At 36.0% G+C, this 13,753-nt stretch overlaps 2 protein-coding genes across 2 annotated transcripts; one reads left to right on the top strand and one right to left on the bottom strand.

Moving 5' to 3' along the window:
• Nucleotides 2,265-4,950, bottom strand: LOC104751261. The gene is made up of 5 exons (XM_010473181.1): nucleotides 4,783-4,950; nucleotides 3,713-4,563; nucleotides 3,019-3,627; nucleotides 2,364-2,746; nucleotides 2,265-2,277 (listed from the first exon to the last, which is right to left on the bottom strand). Exons 2-5 carry the CDS (start codon nucleotides 4,559-4,561, stop codon nucleotides 2,265-2,267), a joined length of 1,854 nt encoding a protein of 617 aa, XP_010471483.1. The 5' UTR covers nucleotides 4,562-4,563; nucleotides 4,783-4,950.
• Nucleotides 5,288-7,391, top strand: LOC104723093 (cyclin-dependent kinase inhibitor 3-like). Its single transcript, XM_010441392.2, has 3 exons — nucleotides 5,288-5,783; nucleotides 6,712-6,906; nucleotides 6,981-7,391. Exons 1-3 carry the CDS (start codon nucleotides 5,383-5,385, stop codon nucleotides 7,048-7,050), a joined length of 666 nt encoding a protein of 221 aa, XP_010439694.1. The 5' UTR covers nucleotides 5,288-5,382; the 3' UTR covers nucleotides 7,051-7,391.

Below are 13,753 nucleotides of genomic sequence, written 5' to 3'. Positions count from 1 at the left end.
GGGAAAGGATGCACCACGAACCAAGGTTGAAGTGGGTTACAGATGTCGACGTTATATATGCTCCAATGAACTGGAAATCTAAGCATTGGGTAGGAGTGGGCATAAATCTTATAAAGAGACATGTTTCCATTTACGATCCTTTGATGACCTCCTCCAGAGAAACTCTTGCAATGTCCCGGATCAAGCCGGTGTGTGAGATGATACCGTACCTACTTCAGAGGGTTATCGATGTCAATTACCCTCTCGATCCATTTACCGCTGAAAGGGTTAGCCAAGTAGGACAAAACTTGAGGACGGGAGATTGTGGACCTTTTACTATGAAGTTTTTAGAACTGTTGAGCATGGGCAAACCGATGACTGATTGCTTGAAGATCACCGACAACAATATTGACAATTTCCGAAAGAAGTTCGCGATGGACGTCTACGAAGGCTGTATTGGTCCGATAAATTAAGTAGCGAATAAACATTCTTCCTGGTTGTACTTATTACATTCACGCAGGTGGTCCATATGATCCGTAACAGTCTGTTAGGATGATTATGGTTCGCTGAATTTGAATACAATTTAATCACATCACGCTCATCATATCATAGGATTGCCAGTAGGGACAAGTTAGTGTGCTCAAAATGGATAGAAACTAAGCACCAACCATGGACCTAAAAATCAAGTCTATAACGTTAGAAAATCGATTGTACGTACACTGATGAATATACGTACGTGTGTACACAGACCATAAATATACGTACGTGTGTACACAGACCATAATAAGGCCGTTACTTAGTTGATGGTACGTACACATATGAATATACGTACGTGTGTACACAGACCATAATAAGGCCGTTACTTAGCTGATGGTACGTACACATCTGATAAAGGCCTAACATATACTAATACTGGTTAGAAAGACGTCATAATGATACATATCTAGACCCTCCAATATACAAAAAACACTACACCTGAAGAGGGTTTACAATCAACCGATAGGAGCTATGTGAGTGACCAGACCTCGGAAAATCTAAGAACGACATCCTCAAATCCCACATGTTACCAAAAAAATGACCAAACACGCATCTTCTATTAGCAACACGCGTAAAACCAATCTTCAATTTTGCAAAATCATACTGCTCCGGTAATGTACATGGAACCTCTTCAACTTTTTGATCCCGAGTTGAACTCAGCTTCCGGATAATCTACTGTCTCCGACGTAGCATCTAGTTGGAGAAAGCAGTCTCGGTCTGGGACCTCATCAAACACGTCTGCAGCAAGTTTCATCCTAATAGAAGGCATGGCCGCATCACATAGGCCTGTGTAATTTACTCCAAGAGCTATACACTCTAAGCACTTCAACGTGTACACACCACAGTCACCTTGTTGATAGTTCTGTGGGAGTGTTTTCACCCGGTAGTAACTAAATGCCGCCGCCCCGATATGCTCATCTTTGTACCTCCGGTTATATGCTTGTATCAAGCGTGGGATCATTTTTGCGAACGGTTTGCACTTCTTTTGTAGACTCTCGTCGGTTCTACCGCTGTTTATGCTATCGTAAACTCTTAGCCTCCGCTGGACTAAGTCAGCTTCGATGGCTACCCAATGGTTGTTATCGAGGTTGTATGGGAAGAGCAGGGTGTCTACATCGTCAACCCACACCTTGTTTGTCATTCCGTATTTTGGCAGCCTTCCCACGTACGTCTCAAAATAACCTTCTCCAAAAACCCATTGATTAGAGGCTTCCATTTTAGGGAATTCGAATGCCCACATACTAACAAACAAAGGATCGAGAAAAGCAATACGATCTGTTTTATATGGGGATGGCGTTTGCGTCCCCCTAATACGGAACATATGCATACATGTAACCATGTGCTGCAACACGAGTGACATCTATCAGGCATTAGTATACCATAGTTAACTGCGTCAAATGTTATGCTACGAAGCTTACCGCATCCCATAACCAGCCGAATGTTGTAGTTGGCCACAATTGTTTAGGGGTCAGGAGGCGAAAATAAAATTCGGCATTTCCAGTGCAAGGTACTTTAGCCCTGAATACCAAAATTAACAAATCAGTTATAGATCGTAGTCCTCAAATCCGAATATAGACACTAATTATATACAACTCTAAATGAAGACTTACAAATCATCAGTTAGGAAGGACATCAGCTTTGCAATTTTCTCAGGACTTGCCTCACTAAAAGGATCGTACACTGCGGGAGATAGGACTACAATGTGGCTTTCACGTCGGGTCATTAATGCAGCTCGCATTGATTCGTCATTAGGGTTTAACCCTATGTTGGTGCCCACTGGATCTACTAATAGAAGATCAAGCTCTCTTGATGGAGGAAACACCTTTTGTAACAAATATGCAAAATACCTGGCTTTCTCCTTATCTTTCACTGTATGAGACGATGCAGGACTGCTGGTCCCCTTGGTTAAATCCACAACAGATTCGCACTTTCGATCCGACGAGCCAGGGTTACCACCACTTACCGGATGGATAACATTAATAGGAACGGGTTGAGCACCTGCTCCATCAACTTTGTCATTATACTTTGCTCTTTTATCGCCTTCCTCTGTCTCCCAACTCTGTACTCTTTTGACACGCTGTACACTGTCTACCATCTGCTTTGGAATTCGCTCTACACTGTCCTCTGGTTCGATTTTAATACTCCCAGACCACATGACCTTATCCTTAATGGCTAACGGATTCCTAACACAACTAGCAACTTTATAACCATCCTTGTCCGAATGCTTTATCTGATATAGCCATGACTTGAAACAAAAGACATGTATTTGACGTTATATACAAGACATTTGAAATATAATATGACGCTGTTAAACTAGAGACAAAGTATACAAATTGCTAAATTGTGTGTACGAAAAAAATCATATATCAAAATAATTACAAAATTATACAACTTCACAAAACTGAAATTGATATTGTTTCCTCGAATAGATAAATACAAAGACTTCATACTGAACAATAGATATATAATAACAATTTTATCAATACGGTACGCAGATCATACCTCCTCTATTTTTTGTTCGTCATTTCTTAATGTAAGAGGTCCTTGCGTATGCGCTCCTCCATCCGTTGTGTTGATAACAACTTTCTTCAATAGTTGAACGTCACTCTCAAAGTTACCCATCCTACTCTCCATACCTTGAAGTTTGAACACAACTTCCGCTATTGCTCTAGAAAACGATATCTGAATATTATCCATTTTCGCCCCTAGTGTTTCAACCATAGTAAATAACCTTCCACTACCATCTTCACCCTGCACACCTGAATAATTATCTCCAGACGCCTTCTCTGCTGAACATTTGTCCCCAACACTTTCTTTCTGCTCCTTCGCATTATTGGGGACATTACGGATGCTGGTTGGGGCTGTTTCAAGGAAATCATCGTCACTTACCCCTGCAACATGTTGCCTCCTCTCCCTCTTCTTCGTATGTTCCCCCTTCCTTTTTTTTACACAATCCCATTCTCTTTCATCCACTTCGCCATTGATCACGTCTAACAGCAGATTATCCAGTTTCTTCTTCAAACCTTCTCCTACACCATACACACAATACTGTCCTGGCCAATCTGGATATATGAACTCCAAAGGTTTAGGTACTAAATGCTTCACCTGAAGCTGCATTTCAGATACCATAACTTTTAATAATCTATCACAAAGAAAAAATGCAGACAAATAATGTATACGTAAATTGAAGGCATACCTCCCCATTATTAAGGAGTTTGCTCCCGGATATGAAGGCTTCGATATCCTTCCTTGGCCTCCCTCCTCTCCACCTTAACAGAGGCAAATCTACACCTTCTCTTACATTCCCGTAGCTAGCCCCCAGCACCTTCACGCTCTCAAATGCCCATATCAGCAATACATGGACACATCCATGGAGGGTATAAGCATTGTTAGGTAACCCAAGGACTTTGATGGAATCAACTAAACTCTTGAATCCAACCCTACCCCATTGAAAACTCTCAAATGCTTCTTCATTCAACGCCCTTTTAGCGTATTCCAGAGGAATCCGACTGTTCCTTGATAAACCAAGCACTCCAACATGAACAAGATACAACCGAGCTATCTGCGTCTTCATTTCATCAGACCACCCACGGCAGCTTCTCAAACCCTCAACTAGCTCCTCCCAGTTGGGTCCATTAAAAGCTTTCACCTTTAAAGCCGCCCATAAAGGTGTATGATCGACTTCAAACTCTGTTTCATCAATCTTCTCACAATTCAAACCACTAATTTCTTCATATTCATATAGAGAGAACCTCAGCGGCTTTCCTCCAACCAAAAACCATACCTCCGAAGGAATGTTTATTGCCAATTGATTGGACAATAGATAATGGATGGTCTTCCCACAAAACAGGTAGTCAGATTCGGCTAGATCCAATAGAACTCCCAGCTGCGAATTCTTTCTTATTTTGTCATACACCTCATCACCAACAAAGCCTTTCAAACCACCAAGATTGGACAAACTACAATCGTGGTGCATGCTTCTCATCGGCAGTGGAAAATTACCAACCCCATACAACCTACTTGGATACCTCTTGCTTGACCCCATATCTACGACAGAAGCTTTAGTTTAGTTATTAATTCAATATCACAAAACATTTGTTGCTTAGATTAGCAACGAAGCAACATGAAGTCACACAAATATCTTCCGAAAAACAGAGCTCAACAACATACAGAAAACTAACATACAATATACAAGGCCTATTATGTAATACTCGGGTATAAGAAAACCGTAAGCAATAGAGACTAAACCACGATATAGAAATTTACCTCTGAGCAAATCGCTTTATTTCCCTCCTCCTCTACTTCAAACCACCTCGCCGTCAACTCGCCGTCAGTGGTCCTCCAGCCAAACGTCCTCCACACAGATTCTTTTCACGCCGCAAGCTATCTAAAAATAGCTGATCTCAACCCAACAATCGTAAGACAAACAACACAAAGATTCAAGAGATCGACTTAGGTTTATGATCTTTTTATTTTCCCCTTTTACGATCTTCGTTTTAAAAGAGAATGGCATAAATCGTAATAAAACACACAACTCAGATATAGAAATAATTTGCAAACTTTTATGTGTTATTCTAGTAACACAGAAATCTAAATGTGTTAGTCTAGTAATAAACCTACTTTTATGCAATATTCTAGATAATTTCCTTTAAAAAAATAATAATTTTTATATTTATTTGAAAATTATAAATTTTATTTCCTCCTTTGCTTTTTATTTATTTTTTTAACCCCACACACGACACACAACACAAAAAAACTCGAAAAGCTTTTTTTTCCCATTTTTCTCACTTTCCCTCTTCTTCTCCTTCCTCGAAGCTTTTCCCTCCCAATTTTCTCTTTCCGCTTTCAAGCTTTCCCAATCCAAAAATGGGGAAATACATGAAAAAATCCAAAACTACCGGCAAAATTGGCGTCATGGAGGTCACCGAGCCTACTTCTATGGGTGTTCGAACCAGGGCCGCCAAAACCCTAGCTTTGAAGCGGCTCAACTCCTCCGCTTCCGATTCAGCTCTACCAGACGACTCTTCTTGTTACCTTCAGCTCCGTAGCCGCCGTCTCGAGAAACCCTCTTCGCTGATTGAACCGAGACAGCAGCCTCCGAGACCGAGAGTTCGTAAATCGGGAATCAAAGAGCCTCGCGTTGACTCTGTTAACTCGGTTGACTCGGTTCCTGTAGCTCAGACCTGTAATGGAGATGAATGTTTTGATAATTCCGCGAGTGCCCAAGTCTCTGGAGATAACAGCCTCGATTTTGAATCTAGACACAGGTTCGTTCGTTTTTTTTGTTGGTGCCCTAATTTTATCTTCTTACCAATTCGATTTTGTGTGTTCTGTCTTAATTTTAGTTTAAGTCTTACATAGGACTTTTGCTCAAATGAGAAAGCTTTCTCTGAAGCTTTTGTTGTTTGCTTCAAATCAATGGTGTTTGCTTAGTACAACGGAAAGAAATAGGTCTTTTATGTTACCCTAATTGGTTTGGTTTTGGTTACTCTCTTGTGATGTACTGGTTATTTGCTATTACTGCTTCATCCGTATGAGTCTCTTTTGGTGGTTGATTTTATATTTTAGAGTTATTGTTGTCTGTCCCATGTTGTACCTCATTGCAGAGGGTTATCAATGTTAACAAAGTTATCGTCTTTATAACATTTTTGTACCCTGTTTTGTGCATTTCATTAGGTTAATAGACCTTTTGTTAATGGGCTAATGGCATTGGAAGTGATATGATTCTGAGATTTACTTCTTTGTTTAAAACATGGTTTTCGTTTTTTATAAAAAGTGGGTTGTTGTATAAAGGGTCATAAGCTTTTAATATGTAAGATCATATGAGAATTGAGACTTTCCTCATAAGTGTAATTCAAGTACTGTGGTGTCATGTTCATGGGGCCTAGTGTTTTTTGCATACTTGGGGAATACTTTTGTAGGATACTCTGTTTTTTTTGGGGCTATTGTCCCTCGCTAGTTGACAATGGGTTTTTTTTTTTTTTTTTTTTGCCTTCTCTTTGTTATTTATTGCAATAGCAATATCTGATGGGACCATATTACTCAGAAAGTCTCTACCTTTTTTTGTTGTTTTCTTAAATCAAGCCTCTTTTTATCTTCTGAATGTTTAGCTTTGGTTCAACTCTTGATTCCATTGTGTGTCTTTTGTGGTGATAATGTTATTGAAGTTACTTATCTGATTCTTTTTTTCTGCAGCACAAGGGAGAGCGCGCCTTGTAACTTTGTTGAGGATCATGAGATCATGGTTACACCAGGGTCTAGCACAAGGTCGATGCGCACACCAACCAAAGAGTACACAAGGGACCGGGATAGCACGATACCAACCACTAGTGAACTGGAGGAGTTCTTTGCTTTTGCAGAGCAGCAACAACAGAGGCTATTCATTGAGAAGTAAGCTTGTTCTTTATTTTGTTGTGTGTCATTAGGATGAGAATGAACACTCATTTGTTTTTGAAAAAGTTCAGGTACAACTTCGACATTGTGAATGATGTCCCCCTCAGCGGACGCTACGAATGGGTACAAGTCACTCCATGAAGTTGAAGAGGAAGCAGCTCCAAAAGATATGGTGTGAAGTAAGAATGTGATGGAATTAACAGACTAACCGAACATCGAAAAATCATGTAATCTTAAGTAATAATGTGGTTAGAGAACAAGTTTGAAAGTAGCTTAGGGACCGACCTGAAACCTCACACCATTTGTACTACTAATCTCAGATGCCTAGTGAATTTTTCTCATCTGTTTTCTTTCAAATGTTTCTTTTTTTTCTTTCTCTGTCTCTCTCATGTTTATTCAAAACTATATGTAATGATGATTGATGGGGATGTGTGTGAAAATGTTAAAGCTTGGCATATAGTGAAGAAAAAATGATTCAGATGCAGAAGAAGTAAGACCCAATTGGGAGGTTCACGTGTGTATTTTGGTAGGTGCAAAATCTGAATCATATCCTTTTCGTTCAACTACACAAGATTGGTCCTTTTCTTCTCTTTACCATAATTATGACGCACGTGAATGTGTGTGTAAATATTTGAGGTACACATTGAATATTGTGTAATGTAATGTAAGATCAGAGTCCAAATTATAGCACAAGAGAGTTTTAAACAGAAACTGACCCCAAAAAAAATGTATATGTTACAGTGTTTATTGAGAATATCTCTGTTGTTTTAACTTTTTAACGTCTCTTGGAAATTGGCAAAACCAATGGGATGAAAAATTGAAAACTGTGACATCTTATCTAGAAACCAATCATTGCTCTTTGTTTTCTTTAATCTCTTGAAGTGAAAAAGTGAATGCAAGAAATGTTAAAATACATACATACATACATACATACATATATGTACACGGGTTCTTGTTTGATCACGGGCTCGCTGACTATACGAATAATGTTTTGGGACACATAGATTCGCTTACATCACCTCTGTGACCAATGGCACCACTTGTGGTATCTGAATTCAGCTTGTTCAATGTTTTGTTTGACTCTTTTAACTATTTGGTTGAAAAAAGCCAAAAAGGAGGTGCACTGATTACGAAAGCCTTTTTGTCTTTTCGTTTCTTCTTCTCTAACTTGTGGCTTCATCCTTCAAAATCAATGTCTTTAGTGTCTTTCAATGTGAGCCACCAAAGCATGCATTGAAAGTATGAATTTTAACCCGCGGAATAACAGGTTTTTTTTTGGACAAAGCATCACGAATTTTCGACCCTTGAAAATAATATGGTTTTACAGATGTGTAAGTGTAAAGACTATGTTATGTACAATGGTAATATGTTTCAATCCATAATATACTTTTTCACATTCCATTAACACACAAGTAGATTTATTTGGGTTATTGATATGGGTTGATGCATGAATTTATGTTTAATCGGTTTGGGATAATTTGGTCGGTTTGTTAGGTTTAAATGTCGACCCCCTAGTTTTATTGGATATAAAGCGGTTAAACATCACATGTTACAAGTTGTTGCTGGGGCGTATATATACAGTATAGTAATTTTCTGCTGCCATTACATGTAATTCTAACCATATCACGTTGGACACCGTTTTGACAAGTTGCACGAAATGGATCACAGGAGCTTAATTTTGGGCTCACCTTCCATAGTCTACCTCCATCAAGCAAAGCACATCAAGTGAAAGTCAGATATACAACAACAAAAAGAACTCTGTTGATCTCATTTTTATTTACCGCATTGATAATAAACTCACACTAACCCGTCACTTTGAGATCTAATTCGGGATTTTTATCGAGGGATTTCCCTTCCATTAGTCATCCTTTATCAAAAAAAATATACTGAATATAGTTCTCTAACTTTGTATCTAACTCTTGGAGAGTTCCAACATCAGCAAAATTCTATAATGAATCTATAAGGTGACTGCTTATTATAGAAAGTTGATTGCTTCATGTATTTAGCATTCTTTTCTTTTTAACATAATTTTCTTTTTAAGAAAACACTAGAAATGAAGCTATCGTATAACATACTCTCTGTGTTTCACAAAGAGTGTCATTTTGGAGATTTTTTCTTGTTTCATAAAAACTGTCACTTTACAATTCCACTGTAATTTTTATACTAAATTTTCTAATTTACCTTTTATCCCAAAGTTCATTTTCATTGAATTTAAACCATTAGTCACTTATTAAATAGGGGTAAACAGATACAATTCTATTTTTCTTAATTTGTGTGCATTGTGTCAAAATGACACTTTTTGTGAAACGGAGGGGATATGCACTAATTTTTTTTGGTAGGAACATACTAATTTTTTAGCAATATAGTAGTTTTAACTAGATTAAGACCCGTGCTAGAGCACGGGTTGAAATTCATTTTATTTATATTTTAATTTTTATATAAAATATAATTTATGTGATTGTTTTTAAAAAAAAATTTTAGATAAAACATTATGCAATAAAATCATATACTAAATATGAAGGCTTGAAAAAAGACACATATTTTGTAAGTTTATATTGTTAATGATTCTAGATAAGTAATCGTGCTATAACAATGGTTAGATTTTATTTCGTAATCAATCTTGTAACCCAATATTTAAGTTGTAACCAATCAATCTATCAATTTCGTAATTTATCTTTGGTTAACATTGTGGTCTATTGATAAAATCTGTGAAAAATAAATTTGTAATATCGTGTTTAAAAATCTTTGGAAACAACGTGATATAGGACTAATTAAAATCTTCCGAAAATACAATTTGGAATATCCATGATTTTATTTGTTACCATTAATATATCAATTATCAATTTGGAATATCCCTAATATTTAGGTGTAACCGATTTACATAATACTCGTATTATACCCGGTGCTATGCACCAAAATTATATCATATTATCTTAATTGCATTACAAATTTTACAAAAATAAACAAATGTAGGAAATTTTTATTTTAATGGTTAACAAACCCAAATTACAATTACATGGCACACGTTAACTAATTTTATAATATGTCACAAATAGAGTTATAGTACACAAAGATTAGTGATAGCAAAAGAAAAATCTTAAAGATGCCATAAATTGTTGACTTAGTAATTATGCTATTAAGGTAGAGAAGATAAATTAGAGATAAGAAGATATAAAATTTACTTTTTATTTGGTTGTAACATGAAAACAATTTTACCTCCACTACAAAAAAAAAATGTTCCTTACCCAAAACATGGTGTAAATAAAAAATCATTTGGCAGTAAATCTTTGGAATTGATGTTCTACTTTCACAAACGCCTCAAAAATGAATATCTTAACTTCCTCTGACTTTCTTAAAAATGGCTTTTCTCTCTAGTTTTTAGTGATAATTGGAAAAGGATCAATGAAGAAATAAAAAAATGGAATAGAGAACTCAGAACTGATATTGGAGAAGAAGAGAGATTAAAAAAAGATAGTAAGAATGGTTTTCTTTCCACCATAAAACGTAGTAGTAAAAGGAAAACTGACACTTTTTTTATCAATTAACTTTGTTTTTCTTAATTAACTTTCTGTTTAATTTTGATAAACTTGCCCACATGTCAGTATTTAATTGATCAACTAATTTATATTTAGTTGAATAATTATATAATTTGTTTTGTTTTTCTTTCTTTACCACGATTTTACTTTTTTTTTTTAGAAAATAATTTGTTTTCACGTTAACTGGATTTTAGGAATTTGTTTCAATTATGTAATTTTGCTTTTTTTTTTCTCCACGATCTTTTTTTATTATGATAGTTTGTAAAAATAATTTTTTTACTGATGTGTCAAAGAATTATTGGTTGAGTGACTTGTACTTTATAGTATAAAGGATATGAATTAATCTATAATCTATCTATAACCCATTTGTAACCATTTATTAAAAATATAAAGTCTACAAAAACTATATTGTGTACTTCCCTTTTATTAAAGAGAGATTCTCATAAATAGCACAATTTTAAGTTTTTCTTCCAATATTAGCACACACTCTTGAATGTTCCAAAACTAGCACAAAATTATAAATCTTTAATTCTGGGAAATCTAATCATTAAATATAATTATCTTTTTATCTCATCGACGATTACAAATATAAAATTTTCATCCTCCTTGAGATTCGAGATTGGGTCAAAAATATGGCGGAGACTCACAATGGTGGTGGTAGATGTCCATATATTTTCTTTTTGTTTGGTGCTTTTTGTTGTTTGATCGCAACTCGAAAATTATGAGGTTGTGAATTGATATAGTGGCGTGGTTGGTAGCTCTCAAGTTGGCGTCTCTCGTCGATTTTGGATTGGCTTCTCCTCTAACGTTCCTGCTTTACTCTGGTCTCTGCATCTCCAGTTCGGTCTCTCTCTCTCTCTCTCTCTCTCTCTCTCTCTCTCTCTCTCTCTCTCTCTCTCTCTCTCTCTCTCTCTATGCTGAGAAGAGCTAATTTACAAACTGTTATTTCTTTTGCATGCTTTTCTCTGATTGGTACTCTGGTTTTTCTTGTAAGGTTTCAAATTGCTAGATTTGGGACTAAGATTGTGAGATATAAGCTTATACGGATGTCCACATTGATGAATTTGCAGGAAGGATTGTTGAGAATTCAAGAAAATAAAAGGTTTGTTCGTATTTTTAAAATTCAGGAAGCACAGTTGAGAATTCAGGAAGACTTTCCTCAAACATATTTCTAGATTTCAATTTTATTGCAAAAACTAGGATTGAAGATTTCTCCAAGCTACATACGAAACAAGATGCAAGTGTGATTTGGATATATTTAAAGAGAGTGTGTTGACATTTCATAGGATTATATTCCTTTATCCAGTTTTACTTTATCTCTTTTTAGACATGTATGATGCTTGTGAAACATTTTTGGATTGTTTTTGTACTTTTGTGTTTATGCGTCATGACTATGTCATATGTTTATGTGTTAGCACTTAGTTTTAGCAGTGATTGAACTTCAAGAACGATTCTATAAAAATTTGGGAATAATTCTATGAAATTCAAGAAAGATTCTATGAAATTGAGGAAGGCTTACTTGAACTTCAAGACGACCTTCATAATTTTTTTTGGATTTTCTAACATCAAGATGTGCATAAAAAAAAGTTATTACCACTTACTAATGGAGTAATCTACTAATATTTGACACATTGAAGCAAAACAAAAAAAAATCATTTAGAAATACATTTATTTAAAATTTAGGAAAGAGACAACAATATTCAGGAATGACTCCTTGCAATTCAGGATCGTTTTCATAAAAAAATTATTGAAATATTATATGAGATTACATCTTTAAATTACATCTTTAAAGATGTTTCCTGTATAAACCTCATAATGTTTGAAAAACAATTAATGCATAAAACTCATCATAGTGGAGTAATCTATGATACATTAAGGCACCACAAAAAAAAAAAAAGATTCAAAAATTATTCATGAAGGATTGAGTGATGATGTTTAGGAATGATCCTTTAAATTCATGATGGCTTTCATAAAAAAAATAAAAAGCTGAGCTCTTTGGCAACTACCATGATTCGAATCTTAAACCTGCAAAAATCAAGCACCTTTTTCACACTCTTCATTCCCAATCTTGGGATCGAAATACTCTCTCTGCTCCCACTCTTTCTTCGCTCGTTCTGCCTTGTTCAGTCTCTCCAATGTATCAGAGTTTCGATGCTCTGTAAGAGCTTTCTGAAAAGCTTCAATTGCAGGTTCATAATCTTTCGAGCAATTCACCATCTTGGTCAAAGCAGTCCCTTTCCTAGTCAAAGCTTTAGGTACCATCTTGTAATCTGAACTAAGCTCTCTACCCCTTTCCACTGCCTTTTCACAATCCTTAATGCACTCATCGTACTGAAATCAAAACACATTGACATTTTAAAAACTAATCACCATTGTCCCTCAAAACCAAGCAAAATCATCATTCTAGCCTATCATCAAAACGACGACCAGAAAAAGTGTCGTTTTAGACTCATCACCTTCCCTCAACTCAATCGCGTCGCAACATCCCTTGTTTTAGACTCATCACAAACTCTAACTTCTGAATCCAGTGGATAAATCTCACCGTAGCCACAAAGTTTTTGAAAAAGAATCGCTCCTTGTGAGCAGCTGGGAGACCAACTAATTGGTTCAAAATTGAGACAAGTGGTAATCGGATTGGATCGGATCGAGATTTTGTATGGAGTCGTGGACAAAGTTCCTGCGTGTTATTCCCAATTGAACCACCACTGTTGTTAATTTTGTAAGGAGCATCGTCGGATCCAGATACATTGATGGCCTTGAAACGACCATTGTTGTCGATCTCTATCTCTAACTCGACAGATTATAACTCACCAGAGATGTTGGAGCCATCAGAGATTTCAAAAGCAAGATTGGAGCAGTCAGAGAGCCCACCAGAGATGATGAGAGCCCACCGGAGACGATGACGCACAACGACGAAGAAGGTAGAGAGATTACAAAATCGTAATTTATTTTGGTATTTTTCTAATATATCTTAATTATATCTTAATATTCACAAATGCTATTTTTGTAATATTTAAGAGGGTGTGCTATGTTTGGAAGAAAAACTTGGATTGATGCTAATATAAGATATTTCTCTTTATTAAAAAGGGGATATCCACGTTAGTTAAATACTACCACTAACAAGTAACAAATTAATATATATTACACGCGGAAAACGGATTATTTAATTAAATGCTAATTATTGTACATTGATTTGAGTTATTGGCGACCCCATCTAAGATGAGATCACAACACTTTTTTTACCTTAAGACGGTTGGTGAAAGAAAGATCCCAAAATCAGATTCCAAATTAAAAAAAAAAAAAAAAAA

The sequence above is a fragment of the Camelina sativa genome, chromosome 2 (genome assembly GCF_000633955.1).
Source record: "Camelina sativa cultivar DH55 chromosome 2, Cs, whole genome shotgun sequence".
NCBI classification, from domain to species: Eukaryota; Viridiplantae; Streptophyta; class Magnoliopsida; order Brassicales; family Brassicaceae; genus Camelina; species Camelina sativa.
This window is presented reverse-complemented; position numbering and strand designations above follow the sequence as displayed.